General features: G+C 43.6%; 1 protein-coding gene across 1 annotated transcript in view; it reads right to left on the bottom strand.

The window, feature by feature from the left end:
- Positions 1 to 18,735, bottom strand: part of PLEKHM3 (pleckstrin homology domain containing M3) — a 97,083-nt gene that overhangs the window by 16,974 nt on the left and 61,374 nt on the right. The window contains exon 6 of the mRNA XM_063116113.1: positions 16,004 to 16,067. Coding sequence (XP_062972183.1) covers positions 16,004 to 16,067 — 64 coding nt within the window. The remainder of the gene's footprint in view (positions 1 to 16,003; positions 16,068 to 18,735) is intronic.

Genomic DNA, 18,735 nt, shown 5'->3' with positions numbered 1-18,735 from the left:
CAAAATTGTAAAGCTGCCACAGGCAGAGAAATGTTGCCATGTTGTGACAACACCACATGGGCACCACATATTGCATGACAGTCACTCTGAAGCACACAAATCAACCCAATTGCAAGGAAAGTCTCCACACCAGCACCAGCAGCCACCAGGGGAGTGTGCAGCTCTGAAAAGTCATGCTCTCTGTAGACGGAAGGAGACAATCGCGCTATACCATCAAGCAACTGATGTGGCAATCAGTTTTCAAATCTTAGGCCTCTGCCTAAAGTCACCACCACACAGAAGCACTTCCAGTGAACCCTACATGGATTCCATCATGTCTGACTTGGCCTTTGTTTGACAACTCTTCTCTGAGGGAGGGCAATGTGAAGGTAAGAGGTAAGTAAATAGCTCAAAGCTACTCAGTAATTCCATGACATTGTTTTAACCCAGTTACCCTGCCCAGGGAACTGTTTCAGCTACCAACAGTTTCTCTCTCTCTCTCTCTCTCTCTCTCTCTCACACACACACACACACACACACACACACACACACACACACACACACACACAGAGACAGACAGACAGACAGACAGACAGACCCGATTTAAAAATACAGAAGCTTTAAAAATCCGTCAGAAAGGTAACCAATCCAAGGCCTGCCACCCAAAGATAAATAGGCAGACAAAATAAATAGAATACAATATCCTTAATAGACAGAATACCAAGTTTCACAAAACTTTGGTTTTTAGATTGACACTGATTGGCTAGCTCATAGATATACTTGTCTTTACAAATGATTTCCCTCCAAGGCAGCTAACCTTGAGGTAGGTATTTCCCAGAAAAGGCAAATGTAGTTTAACAGACAGGGGTTAAGTCTGCATTTACCCTCCTTAATTTTAATGAGGCTGCACTGTATTGCGTGTGATTGCAGGCTAGGGTTAATAATTGAAGCCGAAGAGGTGACAAAGCCTACATACCAAGGTGCTATTGCCAGCGGGAAGACAGTGCAAGTCTACAAATATCTTGTGACCCCACCCTTGTAAATCATTATCATCCTATTGACGATAAGGTTCTTTATAAGTCAACACAGAGGCTGTAATTTCAACCGTCCATTCACGATCTGAATTATTTCCGTGAAGATAACATTTATTAAGAAACAGGCCCCTTCAAAAGTACTGGTTCCCTTGTTGACTCCTTTTTACATCATGGGAGTGTCGGATTTGGAAACAGGCCCGGCAATAGCTGTATGCAGGTGTTTGCATGCACATGCGAGGGCCATAACAGTGTAGGGAGAGGTGTGCACGTTAGCCCCACCCCCACGTCCTCAGGCATGCAGATTCCTCCAAAGACCTTTGCACATTTGATAAGGTAGGGTCCCTGAACACGGGGAGGTTTGTAAGTGAATTCAGTCAAACCCTCTTACAAACCCTCTTCACACCTTAGTGCTAAACATGCAACGCTCAGCTGGGTACCTGGAGTGGGGTTTCCATGTGTGCCTCCTCCCCGCTTTTAACCCAGTGAGGGAGGAAGCAGCAGCCAGGCACCTCTCCACTGTGCCTGGGTCCAGCTCCAGCTGAGAGCCCCCTCCCTCCTGCTACCAACTGTCTCTGGAGAGGCCACCAGTGAGGGAGGAAGCAGCAGCCAGGCACCTCTCCACCGTGCCTGGGTCCAGCTCCAGCTGAGAGCCCCCTCCCTCCTGCTGCCAACTGTAACTGCAGAACTTTGCAACTAAGATTGTAGTGCCTGAATTTGCTTTCCTTTTCCCCCTCCTCCTCCTCCTCCCTCCCAATCCCCTTTCCTTTTGTGTCATGTCTTTTAGATTGTAAGCCTGTGAGCAGGGACTGTCAAGAAATACTTTTGTAAGCCGCTGTGAGAGCCTTTTTTGGCTGAATGGCGGCATAAAAATCCATAAATAAATAAATAAATAAATAAACCCTTGCGTGAACAGGCTGAACAGCTGTACGGGGCTACTATTTACTGCGTAACTGATTAGAGTTAGACCTGAGGTCTAGTCCTGCCAGTGGGTGCTAAGCAACCCCCTCAGCCATAGCGCTGACATTTTGCTAGGCCAGGAGAAGCGGCAGTATGGATTGTGGTAGCCTACCAGACATCCCGCCACTTTCCCAAGACTGGAGCTGGGGTCAGTGGCCATACAAGACAGAACAGTGTGATGTATGTAGAGCTTAGCAAAGGAAGAAATGGAAGCGTTGGGGCAGTGGGTGGGACTTCACGAGGAGAAGGGGCCCACACAGGACTTTCCTTGATCTACTGGCAACCTTGAGAGTAAAAACAGTAAGATACAAAGATTGCCCATCTGTCTTACAGCACTGTGGTTTGGATATGAGAAGCCGAGCCTGAAAATGCATTGTGCTAGTACACGGCCTTCTTGTTGGACTTGGAGCAAGTCAGATTGCACCCTCATCTACCTCGCAGAAGAACAGTTACAACGATGAAATGAATTAAGGAACGTATGGCGCCTAACTGCATGGCACTGCTATATGCTAAACCAACCTCAGCAGTTTGAAATGTTATGCGAACTGTCAGGCTGCTCACAACTGTGCATCAGGTCCGAGATACCAGAACAAAGATTGGTTGCTTGCAATATTTAGCTAATGGTCTTATTAATTTCATTTCTGTATCGCCCAAATTGCCAAAACGCTCTGGCTGGTTCACAAAAAAAAGTCTTAACTCCAATTGATTTAAAAGGATTGAAATTAACCTGCTTATATATTGTTGGGGTGTGTATCCTGTAGCAGCAGTGTTGTCTGCCTATCTGGCTGGAAGGATCCACTCCCATCCTGTCTGCCTCCACCCTCTTAGCCCATGCCTCAGACATAGAGCGGATTCCGCACCCAGGTCCTTCTCCTCCTGCTCTGTCTCACCTCTGCTCTGCTGCCTGATGGAAGAGAGAAAGGCTGTTCCTTCCTAAGCAGTTCCCTTCTCTTAAAGATGGTATAGGAAGGCAGATGCTAGAGAGGCTTCCCACGGGTCACAATACACATGGAGCAGGCAAAGCAGGGGTGCTGAACTTCAGGCCTGTGGGCCAAATCTGGCACTCCAGAAGACCACGCCCCCTTCCCCTGGCCTGACTCCCTTTCCCTCCATGACCAATCCTCATTCTAAAAGATTCAAATCCCCAATCTCCTAAAGGGGGATGAGAACTTCAAGCTAAAATATGCTGCTCTTCGTGGTACCTGGGCCCATGCCTTCGGCCCCAATCATTTTGCCTTTGGCCCCAACCACCTGCTGGAAAGCAGGTCCAGGGAGCTTCCTTGAAACCGAACTCGGCCCTCAAGCTGAAAGAGGTTCAACACCCTTGCTGTACAGAATGAAACTGCATCCCGATCGCCCTGCCAATGGAGCTCCAGCAGCCTCCTGCCCGCCCCCCCGGCCCTCAACCCATGGAGCCACCAGCCAGCCAGCTGTCTTTGGGGCTCCTTGGCACTTCAACCATATATCTTAGCCAGGCAACCCATCCAGTCTCCCAGCTGTTGGCAAGGGGTGTGCCGTCAGGGCCAAACAGCAAAAGGAGGGCAGTCTTTGCCTTTTAAGGGGCGTCTTAAGGGTAAAGCAACAGCTTCTTAGGATCAGAAAAAAGGAACTTCAGTCAGCAACCGGATGATCAAACCCCGTTTCTTGCAGTGGTGTGGAATTTTCCAGTGATGCTATGTAATTGAAGTGAATAGTGAACTTCATTCACCTCTGAACATGCTGTTGCTTGTACACCCCGATATCTGAAGGTGCAGCAAAAGCAAGATAAGAGCCCTTCATTCAGTTTCAGCTCTGGACAGCTTAAATATAAGCCGACAATAACATAAGCAAAATGGGGGCTAAAGTACATTAGCACTTTCTTACTTCAATGGTCTTGTTTGCATGTAATACTAAACCATGGTTTAACATCACCAGGATGAGCTGCAGTGAGAGTGGGGCTTGTACGCTGCCTCTGACAGAAGCTTTGCTTCCATCTTAGATTAACCACAACTTGTCCCAGTTCAGATGTCACAACAAGCTAATCTTAACTACCATTTTCAGAAGCAACCCACGTTCAAACTATGGGTTGTGAAGTTGGTTTGTTTTAACAAACCATAGTTGAGATTAATCTTATTTTTGGGTTTGGGCATAATGCTAAACTGCGGGTAATCCAGAATGGAAGTGAAAGCTTCTGATTGCCTCCTCATGGCTGCGCCAGAGAAGGCAAGGAGAGGGGATTACTGGATCCATTTCAGTCGGGTTTCAGGCCTGGCTTTGGCACGGAAACAGCCTTGGTCGCCCTGTATGATGACCTATGTCGGGAGAAAGACAGGAGAGGGAGTGTGACTCTGTTGATTCTCCTTGATCTCTCAGCGGCTTTCGATACCATCGACCATGGTATCCTTCTGGAACGACTGGCTGAGTTAGGAGTGGAAGGTACTGCATTGCCGTGGTTCCGCTCCTACTTGGCAGGTCAGCTTCAGAAGGTGGTGCTCAGGGGACATTGCTTGGCCCCATGGATTCTCCAGTATGGGGTTCCATAGGGGTCGGTCTTGTCCCCCATGCTGTTTAACATTTACATGAAACCACTGGGTACGGCCATCCAGAGTTTTGGAGTGCGTTGTCATCAGTACACTGATGACACACAGCTCTATTTCTCCTTTTCATCTTCAGCAGGTGAGGCTGTGGATGTGCTGAACCAGTGCCTGGCTACGACAATGGACTGGATGAGGGCTAATAAATTGAAACTCAGTCCAGACAAGACTGAGATGCTGTTAGTGAGTGGTTCTTCTAACTGGGTAGAGGGTGTTCAACCTGTTCTGGATGGGGTTGCACTATCTGAAGGAGGAGGTTCGTAGCTTTGGAGTTCTCCTAGAACCATCTCTGTCACTTGAGGCTCAGATGGCCTTGGTGGCACGGAGTGCCTTCTACCAACTTTGGTTGGTGGCCCAGCTACGCCCTTAACTGGACAGGGATAACCTGGCTTCAGTTGTCTATGCTCTGGTAACCTCCAAGTTAGATTACTGCAATGCGCTCTCGTGGGGCTGCCTTTGAAGATGGTTCAGAAGCTGCAGCTTGTGCAAAATGCAGTGTCCAGATTAATAACAGGAACCAGAAAGTTTGAACATATAAGAACGACTCTGGCTCACTTGGCATTGGCTGCCTGTATGTTTCTGAGCCCGATTCAAGGTACTGGTTTTAACCTATAAGGCCTTACATGGCTTGGGACCACAATACCTGATGGAACACCTCTCCCAACATAAACCTACTGGTACACTACACTCAACATCTAAGGTCCTCCTCTGGGTGCCTACTCCGAGAAAAGCTCGGGGGATAGCAACAAGGGAGGGGGCCTTTTCAGTGGTGGCCCCCCAATTATGGAAGAATCTCCCCAACGAAGCTCATCTGGCTCCAACATTGTTATCTTTTCAGCACCAGATCAATACTTTTCTCTTTTCCCAGGCATTTAACAGCATATGTTGAGTTTTCACTGATCCAGAATAGTTGTTTTAAATGGATATTATCTAATCAGTTTTTATGCCTTTTAGGGTTTTAAATTTTGTATATTCGTTTTAATGTTCAGTGTTTTAATCTTTGTAAAACGCCCAGAGAGCTTTGGCTATGGGGCGGTATTTAAATGTAAATAATAATAATAATAATAATAATAATAATAATAATAAATAATGTGGCTTGTTCTCATAATGATAATGCAGCCAATATATATTGCTCTTCAACCACAACTTAGTTTGACAATAAGTTTTAGACAACTTATGAAATTTTTAAAAAGATAAATTAAAAGCAGATTTATTAAACACAGGTCTTTGTATTCGCTTGTAGTATCCTGTAAAGATTCATTTGTTTTTTGTTCTGTACCTCGCCCTCAGGAATCTCTTCTAAGCACTTCATATTATGTTATGTCCTTCTGTCAAATCAGATGTATCTTCCTCTAGAAAACAGGCTAACACAGGAACCAAAGTAGTCTAGGTATGAAACTCAACTCCCTAAACTTTTTGGAATTTGACAAGAGATAGTGCAAAAGCCAGCTCCTCCTTTGTAACTTGAAAGGATATATTGTCTGTGGTAAGGTTGGGGGCAGGGGGTGAAGGGAGGGAAGAGTCCCAAGGAGCATGTCCCAGTATCCACGGAAATTTCAGGTGCACCTGAAGGTCAAATTAAAACAAATGAGGGAGCCTCCCCCCTTTAACCCTAAGTTCAGTATGAAGAATGAGGGTTGAAACAGTGGATGCTCACAATGCCACAATAAACTCCGCAATGCAATGGCTGTGCCAAATCCTCTGCCTTCACATTCACCATTTCATAGCCTGTGGCTCCCTTTCTTCTTTCCCTCAAGATTTCTAGGCTCACGCTGGCAGCCTGATGTGTAAGTTCTGTCATCCTCTGGTGTACTGCCAAACCTGTTACAAGGCTGAATTATAGATGCTTCTCAAAGCTTTTAAAAAAAACACAAGGAAAAAGGTGAAAAGCTGCATTAGTCAAACAAGTTTTGAAAGTGGCAAAATCCTGCAAGGCGGAGAAAGGAGGGCAACTTCCTTAGCTTAGAATCATAGAATAGCAGAGTTGGAAGGGGCCTACAAGGCCATCGAGTCCAACCCCCTGCTCAATGCAGGAATCCACCCTAAAGCATCCCTGACAGATGGTTGTCCAGCTGCCTCTTGAAGGACTCTAGTGTGGGAGAGCCCACAACCTCTCTAGGTAACTGGTTCCATTGTCCTACTGCTCTAACAGTCAGGAGGTTTTTCCTGATGTCCAGCCGGAATCTGGCTTCCTTTAACTTGAGCCCGTTATTCCGTGTCCTGCACTCTGGGAGGATCGAGAAGAGATCCTGGCCCTCCTCTGTGTGACAACCTTTTAAGTATTTGAAGAGTGCTATCATGTCTCCCCTCAATCTTCTCTTCTCCAGGCTAAACATGCCCAGTTCTTTCAGTTAAAAGTAAGGTGGGTGTACCAGAGCTGTGCACAGATTTTGTAGTTTGACCATTGTGTTATAGTTTGGATCTGCACTGCAGTTTTATTATATTTTAGTATGGTTCCTTTAAGTTGTATTTATTGTTGTGATTTTAATTTTGATATAAGCCATGTTGAGAACTTGCATACTGCAATGTTGTTGTTTTTAACAAAATAAAGAAATCCCAGAGTAGCAATGCCCCTTCCATAGGCAGAAACCACCTGGATATTTTAGCAGTTGTGCTTGCTAGCTCAGGTTTCTTGGTTTTGTTAGTTTTAAAAGAAGGAAGTTGGAAAATGAATATTAAAAACAGAAAATTATCTATTTATTTATTTAAAACATTTACATCCCGCCCTATATCATTAAGATAAAAGCATACAGTATAAAACAATAAATATGCGCAGTTAAAAACAAATTAACCATGAACCAAGTTAAAACAATATCTAATTTAAAAGCAGTAAAAGCAGTTAAAACAATGTGCCATCTTAGTGGATTTAACCATCAAAGGCTTTGTTAAAAAGCCATGTTTTTACTTGGTGTCGAAATAAAATCAGTGTTGGCGCCAGTCGGGCCTCCAAGGGGAGGGCATTCCACAGTCTGGGTGCTACAACAGAGAAAGCCCTCTCCTTTGACCCATCATAGCATATATGTTGCATTAGTGGGATGCGGAGAACGGCTCCTCCAACAGATCTAAGGTCTCGGGCAGGCATATATAAGGAGAGGCGCTCTCTCAAGTATCGAGGTCCCAAGCCGTTTAGAGCTTTAAATGTCATTACCAACACCTTGAATTCTGACCAGAAGCGTATAGGCAGCCAGTGTAGTTCCTTTAAGACCGGTGTTATGTGATCTTTGTAAGATGTACCCGCCAGCAGTCTAGCTGCTGCATTTTGCACTAGCTGCAACTTCCGCATTGTCTTCAAGGGCAGCCCCACGTAAAGTGCATTGCAGTAGTCTAATCGGGAAGTTCTCTGGATGGCCTAAATTTGCAGGATAAAAAAAAGGAGAAGCATTGGGTCTGCACAGTAGGGTCTCACTGGAGCTCTGTTTAATCTACACTCTGATGCAGCTGTACAGAGTCTCAATTCAGGAGCCTTTCACATCAGCGTCCTTCGTGGCTGCTGCAGCTTCCTGAAACAACGGCTAGTTTGAAAAGTATGAACAAACCACAATAGTGACCTGTAATACCAGAGAGTTTAACAGGGCAATCCTAGACATGTCTACCTAAAAGTTACTTCCCACTGAGTTCAATGGGGCATACTCCCAAGTATGTGGGGACAAGATTGCAGCCTAAGGCTCATTGGGCTGGTATGGCGATTCCCACACTATGGGAATACACACAAGTGTGAGATGGCCCCATGCATATTTGACCACTTTTGACGTCACTAATTATATACACCAGGTGCCCATTTTATAGCTGGATGGGCTTGTGTGGACTTTGCTTAAAACTTGAACTCACATCCTTCAGCGATGCAGTCAAGGAATCTAAATTTGGGAAGCCACATATTGCAATTTATTATACCTGCATAAACAGTCACTTGCTAGGTCACGTGTGATGAGAAAGCATCTCCAAAGAAGATTAAACATGAAAGTGAAATAATTTACAAAAGGTTCAATTTACAATGGGCTTTTATTTGTCCCTATCCAGTAATTCCTAGAATAATTTAATTTGCTAAAAATGCTATACAAGCTCATAGTTGCAATCCTCAGAAGTAAATTCCAATAAGTTCAATGAGACTTACTCTGAGGTAGGTGTGTATACGATCGTAGCCTCAGGATGCAACCCTCTGCATATTTAGACAGAAAAAGGTCCTACAAAAGTCCAGGTCCGGGCCTGATTCAAAGTGCTGGTATTGACATTTAAAGCCCTAAACGGTTTGGGGCCAGGTTATTTGAAGAAACGCCTCCTCCCATATGTACCTGCCTGGACATTAAGATCATCCACAGGGGCCCTTCTCCGTGAGCCCCTGCCAAAGGAAGTGAGGCAGGTGGCTACTAGGAGGAGGGCTTTCTCTGCTGTGGCACCCCAGTTGTGGAATGAGCTCCCCAGAGAGGTCCACCTGGCGCCTACACTGTGCTCTTTTCATCACCAGCTGAAGGCCTTTTTATTCTCTCAGTATTTTAACACTTAATTTTAACTTAAATTTAAATTTTACTGTTCTAACTCTGTATTGTAATCTTATATCAATTTTGCTGCATGGTTTTATCCTGGTTGTGCTTTTTATACTGTATTTTGTATTTGTGCTTTTAACCTGTTGGTTGTTTTATTATGGTTTTAATTTTTGTGAACCGCCCAGAGAGCTTTGGCTATTGGGCAGTATAAAAATGTAATAAATAAAATGAATAAAAATAAATAAACTCTCAGCATGGCTGGCTGGGACATACTGGAAGTTGTAGGGCTTTTTTCTGTCTAAATCTGTACAGGATTGCAGCCTCAGAGTACTTATTTCCTACATAATATAGGAAGGAGTTCTTCTCTGAAAGGTGGCCTAACAGTATTTTTTTTTAAAGGAAATAAATAATGGTTACAATTTCACAGGAGACTGGAACAGCCCAAAGGAATAAAAAGCACACCGAAATTTTGGATTTTCAAGAGGCTTGTTTCTTGGCTTACCTCACCCAGGGGCTTATTCTATTATTATTATTATTATTATTATTATTATTATTATTATTATTATTATTATTATTACTATTACACTATCAATGTACATGGTGCTGTACATAGCAAAAGAATAAAACTGCAACACCCTGCCACATAGGCTTACATACTAATAAAATCATAATAAAACAATGAGGTTCGATTATGCACCAAATAGGCTCAGAGGACAATCAAACTAACAGTGTAAAAGTAAGAACAGAGGCAAGTTCTAAAAGCTGTAGAAAAAAGAAAAGTTTTCAATTGAGCTTTAAAAACAATACTTGGGAAAGAGATCCTCCATTATTGTAACCATACCATACCATACATCTTTATTGCGATCCATAGATCCATGAAAAAACAAGAATCAAACATGAAACATCAGACAGTTAGAGCTATTGTCAACTTTCGACTAATACACAGAGAGCTGTAATCCTGGCCGACCATTATTATAACTTTGTTTTAATGCTTGTTAAATCTGAATGCTGCTACTTCGACATCTTCATATGTGAACAAGTAAGGGAGTAATAAGGGAAAAGGAGCACTCTATGCATTAGCAACCTGGTGGGATTGTATAACTGGGCCAGCTGTAACCTCAGCTGCACTCATTAGGCAGGACGCTGCGAGAACTTGTTTTATTTCATTTTTATTACGATTAAAGTGTCTTTCTGCGACTGGCGAGAGGGGAGGGAAGGAAACTCCAGTTGTTCCTTTGGATAAAGCTCAGACCTGCAGAGCCCCTCCCCTTTACACCCACAGAGCTTCCTAAATCATGAGAGGAATAAACGGTATTAGTCATAATTGGACAGCTTTACCAAAATTAAGTTCCTCTTGCTTCACACCTTCTCTTTTGTACTATACTATTCTCTTCATGGAGCACAGGAGCATTAAAGGCTATTATGTAGTGGATTGATCTTGGACTGTCCTATAATTACACTGCAAGAACTTAGCACCTAGAGCAAAACACCTGTTCATTCAGCAGCTTTTAAATTCACCTTGCATATCACCTTCACACAATTGCACTAACACAAGGAAAAGTTGGTGTCCTGGGCATTAAAACAGAAAAAATGGTGTGACATATAACCAACTATATAAGGCTTATTCAAACTCACGTTCAAACCTACCGAAAGTAGTACCTACAATCTTACCATTCAGTGCTGGTTTATTATTTATCAGTGATGCAATCCTGTACACGTCTACTTGGAAGTGTTCCACTGAGTTCAGTGGGGCTTAATCCCAGGTATGTGGGTATAGGATTGCAGACTAAACCTATAAACCATAGCAGGAGCCAGATATATGGGGTAGTATCCAACGGTGTCATTCTGCAAGTTCAAATACAGCTAGCCGAACTCTGCTGAATCTTTCTGTTGCACAAGTGGTTGCATGTTATACTTGACCAAGCAGTTGTGCAAGCATAATGCCCAACTGGTTGTGGAAGTGTAATATGCAACCGCTAGCCCAAATTTATCTTTAGTTGGATTCTCCTGTTGTGCACAGTTCAGAACCTAGGTTCTGCTAAGGCAACGCCATTCGTGCTGGCGGAATGACACCGTTGGATAATGCCCCCATGGTCTTCAAAGCTCTTTATTCCTGAAAATAAACAGTACAGAAATTGGTTGATAGCATAGCAGGCTGCGCTTTACCCTTAAGTACAGAAATCATTTTAACATTAACGATAGCGTAAGGCTGAAACTCACCAACTAACGGAGAACATATTAACAGTAGCTAAATTACTGGTAGCCTCCAAATGGATGGCAGTAAGCACTTCTGAACAATGAGGTACATGAGGTACATAAGCTGTAATTTGTTAAGATGAAAAGCTGTTTAATAACATGTTGTATCTTTTTACAATTCTGTACTTGATAGACTATGGACCATTGAGCATATCCTTCTGTCCTGTAGCTTTTATAATCAGGCCCGTCATCTTATGATCACCCCATTGTTGAGGAAACTGTCCAGAAGTTCAGACAAACTTCTTATCTTCCAACTTTCTGTTGGAAGATAAGTCCTAAAAAGTAACTTCGGCTGTTGCTAAATTTCTTACAGTGGCGGCCAGGATTAGAGCTCTCTGTGTATTAGACGAAAGTTGACAATAGCTCTGACTGTCTGATGTTTCATGTTTGATTCTTGTTTTTTCATGGATCGATGGATCACAATAAAGATGTATGGTATGTTTATGGACCATTAGCTTATATGTGTGTGTAAACCCTGACCATATAATGGATATATATGATTATTTAAAAATTAATAAAATACTTTAGTAATCCATTGATCTGTAGAACCAAGATCACGTAGAAGGAGGCGTGTAGATATATCCAAAGATTATACCTAAAGCAGATTGTTATAGTACAGTAAGAATCAACATAACATAAATACTTGATTATTATTATTATTATTATTTAAAAAAAGAAAATTCAAAAGATAATTCAGAGTGCTTCAGCTATGGGGCAGTATATAAATGATGATGATGATGATGATGATAATAATAATAATAATAATAATGTATTCATGCAAGAGTTATAATAGAAAATTACACTAAAAACGAGGGTCCCAAATTAGTAAGTCAGTCATGTTTATGTCCAACTGAAACTGATGGGACAAGTTAGCGACTACGTCATGTTCCATTATTATTATTATTTTAATATGAATTAGAAATGAATAATGTTCATGACTGATGTCAAAAACGTCGGGATGCCTGCATGATACTGACTGGGATCGGATGACACAATAGTCAGTGGTTGTTAAAACAGTCCACAGTAGACTAATGTGTCATCTGTTGGGGAAAAACCACGCCACGGTTGGTTATTTCCCTAAATAACCAACACAAATTGTCAACGGTGTGCAGAGTTGATTATCTACACAACTGTTGGTGCTTGTGTTGTGTGGCAGGCTCCATTGATTATTTCCCACGCCTACAGAGTCTCAAGGCAAGAGCGGCAGAAACCCCAGTGGAGCTCTACAGGCATGGGAAATCATCACATCCTGGGAAGCACTTGAGGAGCCACCAATTGTGCCATCCCTGGGTAGGGTGCCGCGATCGACAGCTCCCCACGTGCTTCCTGGGAGGGGGACATGCCGTCCCTGGGTGGGGCGCTGCCAACCGCAGTGCCCCACTTGTGCCCAGGGATGTGCACGTCCCTTGCCCCCGCTACGGAGGGTAAGTGCTGGCGACTGAGAGCAGCAGGAGCTGCTACCTTCCCCCAGCACCAGCACTTTGCGGCAAACGGAGGGTGGGGCGCAAGAGGAGTGAGTGCATCCTCCTGCATCCCACCCTTCTTTCGCACTTTGTTGCTATGCTGAGGGGCGGGGACACTGTCAGGGGAGACAGGGGAGACATCTCCCTTTGCCCTCGGCATAGGAACAAATGGGGAAGAACCCTGGGCTACCCTTTTGGAAATGGGGTCAGGGGGATCCCCATATCCAAATAGTTAGGGAGACGCAACAAATGCCAGAGGAGCTGGCGGGGCCATAGCAACAAGGAGCAGGGCATAGCTGACTCCGCCCCATTCCTTGTTGCTATAGCCGCCTCACTCCTTGTTGCTATGGCACTGCCAACAAGAGGTGACGGCTTGTTGCTACGGCGTCTTTCGGCACGGCCTTCATCATAGCAAGAGTGAGGCATGTTGCGTCTCTCCCCCACTCTCCACCCTCTCCACGGAATGGCGGCGTGGGTTCCGGATTTCCATATCGGAATACCCCGTCAGCTGCATCCCGATATGGAAATTGGGAAGCAGCGTCACTATTCCGGGGCAGGGGGCAGAGAGGTATAGCCAACCTTGAGTTTATTTCCTACGCCATGGAGGACTATAAGCGTGTCGCCCCAGCACAACATGCTAATAGTCAGCCATGGACTATTCACACAAGGTTGACTATTGTGTTGTCTGAACCTGCCCACTGGGACTGCAATTCTGAGGGCGAAAACTGGCTGCAAACATAGAAGCTGGCAGCAACCATGGAATCCTAAAGGAACTTAAGTTTCTATTTATCTTGGCTTGTGTGGAAGCCAAGATGCACGACTGTCCACATACTAACCATCTAGGGCAGCCCACAAGCCAGACAAGGTCCATGGGAGACCCCATCTGGCCCAGCAGCTTCATCCCCTGGTCAAACCCCCTCCACCACGGAGGAAAGCACTCGTCTCCACTCAGCTGCTTCTACCTTTGGACTGCCTAACACTGGAATACAGCCCCCTAGGCACTCCTCCAATAAGGAATTTGGCCTTGAAAAGGTTTGTCACCCCTGACAGTATAGTAGAATTCCACACTTCCTGAATAAGGGCCTGGTTGGGAAAATCTGGTTTTGTTTTTTCAACCCTACAACCCTTCTTTTCTAATATCTCCTCATTTTGACAGAAAATACACAATCCCGTTTCAAGCTTAAGAAGGAATGAAACAAGATTGAGGGTGGGTTGAGTGGAAGACTCTCTAGGCTGATAATAAGAATCCAGCGAGATTAAAAGCAAAATCCAATTTAACCTCACCCCAGAAGCAGCGAAAGTAATTGAATTACATGATGAAAGGTTTGGGGTGCAGGCAGAGAGGGAGGGAAATAATGTAAATGTGTATCAACACAACGCAATCTGTCAAAGGAGCAGCTAAATAAATGAATGTAACCCACACCCCCTTTGCACCCCTCTGCCCCAACCCCAGACAATTTAAGAAGCTTCTGATTGCTTCTTAATATTAATATTTGGAACAAAGCAGCTCACAAGACATTGGCATCTGGGAGACAGATATTCCCAACTTAAGCCGCTTGCTGTTCTTATTATTTACAGGCGGGCTGGGCAAAACATAGACTGGGATCTACTTCTAGATCTCTGGGTGATTTGTAATACACCGGGAAGGGTTTCTGACTCCCAACTGCTTTACAATAGCAACATGAAAATGGACCCCCCAAATTAGGCTGGAGATGAAGAAAGCATGGAGTAACCATGACCAGGAGGGGACTTTTCTGTAAAAGAGCCGTGAGCTTAGTTTGATTATGGTACTGAAAACTTAATTCTTCAGCGGAGAATGTGCTCAGGGGCAACCTGTTCTTTAAATCTAAGTGTATGTCTTTATTGCATCTGGCTCTGGTTGGGGTGCTAGTAAAATATAAAGTAGATCCAACAACTGTGACATTTGCCCAACTCTGATTTAAAGATCAAAGCACTGCCATGTACATAGAGCATCACAGCCTTCTACTCTCTGGCCTTACCTTTAATGTTGAGTTCATTCCTATCTCATAAATTGCTGGTTCTGCAGAAAAAACAGGGGTGTAGTGATGCCCCTGTTTACCTGCAGAATGGGGCTCTCAAGTGGTGCTGGGAACCCAATTCCACTGGGAAACAAAGTTTCCCACTTGCCCCGTTTCCCGGCAGAATTGCTGGAATTTTGGCAGCAGCCATTTCCACTGCTGGCAGATGAGGAGTGTGGTCCCCACAGAGTTCAGGACGTGGGGAAAATGTAGCCCCTCAAGCCTTGGGCATTACCCACCTCGTCCTTACAGGGTGCTTCATACATCAGAACCCATGCAGAGAGATCAGCCCAAGCCACTTCCACAATATAGACACTGCAACATTTTATAAGCGCTTTTATATCACGCCACTTGAGCAATCCAAGAATTTGCACTCCTGATTCCAGAAACCTTTGCAACAGCCATATCATATAGGCCAATATGATGGCAAAGTGATGAGAAAATGGTTGCCCTGCCTGAGGCACTTTATGGAATTCAGAGAGGAGCTTTGAACTGGGCTCTTCCTGGTTCACAGCTCACCCTCTTATATCAGCCTTCATTTATAAGACTCTTATCTTTCCACATTTTCTTCCAATTTTCAAAAATCTACAGGGGAAGCAAGATGGGGCACTTCCTTCATGTTATGGACAGAATGGACAGACAAACATTAGCAAAAAAAGTCTGACTAGTTTCAGACCTTATGTTTGGCATTCACCGCAAACAAAGCAAATTCTGAATGTCTTTGTAGTGTCTTAAATGGACAAATAAGGACATATATTAGAAGTGGTTACATAATCCCATATAATATAGTAAATCCTCAACAGACACGGCCTATTGTTCCTCACTGCTTTTCTTCAGCACCATCTAATGGTGTGTGGGGTTAAGTTGTATAAAGACTTCAAATAATCAAGTCAACAACCTGTAGCTACAAGACATAGACCTTCTCCACCTCCCAAATTATTTGTGCAGACACCTGTGTCAATGGTAACAAATCATTACAAGGAATGGTTATAAAAAAGCAAGCTATTACTAAGATTATTTGAAGAAGTCTTGAAATGCTTTCTTTTTTGGCCTGAGAAAGCTCACTGAGATATAACTTGAGAAAATCTGAGCTGAAGTTATACACACACACACACACACACACACACACAGAGAGAGAGAGAGAGAGAGAGAGAGAGAGAGAGAGAGAGAGAGAGAGAGAGAGAGAGAGAGAATGAATATGGGCAAACAGAAGTCACTTACCTGTTGGAGGTCTGCCAGTGAATACAGGTGGATCTGCTGAAAAAGATACTCCCTGGGGAAAATTCTTGAAAAAAGAAAAGAAAAAGAAGTAGTAGTAAGTATTCACATAGTATTCAAAGTAACAACATATTCTTTGGAAACTTCCTTTAAGATAACAAAACATCCTGCATCACCTTAAAGATTAACACATTTTACTATAGCATAAACTTTCATGGACTAGAGTGCATGGAGTGTGATCACAGTCATCTGTGTGTGTGTGTGTGTGTGTGTGTGTATGTGTAAACACACAGGTATAAAACAATTGGCCTTTCTGTCTCTACAAATAATAATAATAATAATCTACACAAATCTGTCAGCAGAAATGGAAAAATCCAGAAACCAGTAGGCGAGTATTCTAACCGATCAGGATACTCTGTTACTGATATTAAGGTGGACATATTGAACAAGGAACTTCAAAGGGAAACTCCATTGTGAAACTGCTGAATGGGAACTTAGCAAAAAGTTCAATTCTATTCAGCTGGATCTGAATAGAGACAACAGTTTCCTGTCCCTCTACAGGTGTTAATTTATTCAGGCATGCTAAAACGATTGTGCTGGCACCAGTTACTATTGCTGTGAAGCGCATTTTGCATAAATTTAAGCAGTAATTGAGTGTCTCCAACAGTACTTTTTGCATGCCATTCTCACACACAACTCCCGCCTTTACATTCCCTCCCCTTTAAACCCATGTATATAGATCTAACGAAAGAGGATCACACTCCATGTATCTGATGAAATGGACTCTAGTCCACAAAAGCTTATGCCATAATAACATTTGCTGATCTTTACAAATTTTTGCTGTTGTTTTTGCTGCACCAGGCTAACACAGTTACCACTGTAGGAAATCCTGTAAGATAGTGAAAAACATTAAATTCTTAATTCTTCATTGAAAAACAAAGCTTCCATCTCTGCCCCCAATTTTAAAACATTATTTTGGATAATGATAAAGTAAGCCTTTATAGCATTATGGGCTGCTATTTCCTTCTCCCATAGGAAGAATTAATACAGCAAATCTTTTGAAGTTGCGACTGTAGCTTTTCATCCATTTTCACTACGGCAGGATCTACACTACTGCTTTAAAACAGTTTATAATAGAATCATATAATAGTAGAGTTGGAAGGGGCCTATAAGGCCATCAAGTCCAACCCCCTGCTCAATGCAGGAATCCACCCTAAAGCATTCCTGACAGATGGTTGCCCAGCTGCCTCTTGAATGCCTCTAGTGTGGGAGAGCCCATCACCTCCCTAGGTAACTGGTTCCATTGTCGTACTGCTCTAACAGTCAGGAAGTTTTTCCTGATGTCCAGACGGAATCTGGCTTCCTGTATCTTGAGCCCATTATTCCATGTCCTTCACTCTGGGATGATCGAGAAGAGATCCTGGCCCTCCTCTGTGTGACAACCTTTTAAGTATTTGAAGAGTGCTCTCATGTCTCCCCTCAATCTTCTCTTCTCCAGGCTAAACAGGCCCAGTTCTTTCAGTCTCTCTTCATAGGGCTTTGTTTCCAGAGACCTGATCATCCTGGTTGCCCTCCTCTGAACACGCTCCAGTTTGTCTGCGTCCTTCTTGAATTGTGGAGCCCAGAACTGGACGCAATACTCTAGATGAGGCCTAACCAGGGCCGAATAGTAGTGACAACTCTTGGGGCCCAGGACACACTCTATCTACAGTTTTCAAAAATGTTTTCAAAGTGTCATATCCTGCTTGGTGTAGATCTGGCCCATATCTACCTTAACAGTAACTTCAGCATTAACTATCTGCAGTGTCAATCAGTTCCATTGTGTTTTAAACTACTCCTGCTCTGCTTATCTCTTCAATGTGCACTTATCACTGGTATAGCTCTCTGACCCATTATGGGACTGTGGTGGAGCTTCTTGGAAATTCACACTGCAATAATACTAAGCCACAGTGGCTTATGAACAACCCCCACATGTGCCGGTGGATTTATCTAATTACACAAAGATAAAACTGGGTGTGGTTTGTTACTATATGAGAACCCAGTGGAGATGGGTGGCTGCAGTGGTTAATAAACTTCAGACAAACCCTCATTCTTTTGTACGGTGGTTTGTCAACTACCCCAGCCAACTATCCTTGCTGGATTTTCACATCATGATAAGCTGCCCACCATAGATTGTATTTTAAAAATGGCAGCCGACCTGCAACAACAGCCGACATGTGGGGAAAGTAACCCACGGTGTCCTGTTGTTATGTGTGAGCTGCCCCAATGACATGGTTTGCATCATTGCAGAGTGTTACCCTTGCCGGCATGACTTCTTGTGTTTTGCAAACCCAGCGAGGGAGACTTGTTGGAGTGGATAACAAACCACAAGTGATCATTACCAGTTTCATAAGATACAAGAAGCTGCACCTGCGAGGCGATTATGTTAATCTCACCGGCATGCACAGGATGGTTAACAAGCCACAGTAACTTGTAAACCATCCTGTGACCATGGGAACCAGCCATTATCTCAGTTAATTCTCACAACACACACCTGTAAGATGGAAAGCATAAGCACTACATTACCGATGGAGTTAGATTACAGCTATGAAATAGAAAGTCTGTTTTGTCACCCAATAAATTCGTGGTGGAGTTGAAATTTGAGTCAGCAACTCTTAACATGTTTGCAAACACTATTATACTAATGATGGATGAATCAATCTATTTCTGGTCTGTGTCACGTCTGTAGGTGTTAA

This window comes from Elgaria multicarinata, chromosome 2, assembly GCF_023053635.1.
Source record: "Elgaria multicarinata webbii isolate HBS135686 ecotype San Diego chromosome 2, rElgMul1.1.pri, whole genome shotgun sequence".
Classification (NCBI taxonomy): Eukaryota; Metazoa; Chordata; class Lepidosauria; order Squamata; family Anguidae; genus Elgaria; species Elgaria multicarinata.
Note: the sequence above shows the minus strand (reverse complement) of the source record. Positions and strands in the feature narration are given on the sequence as shown.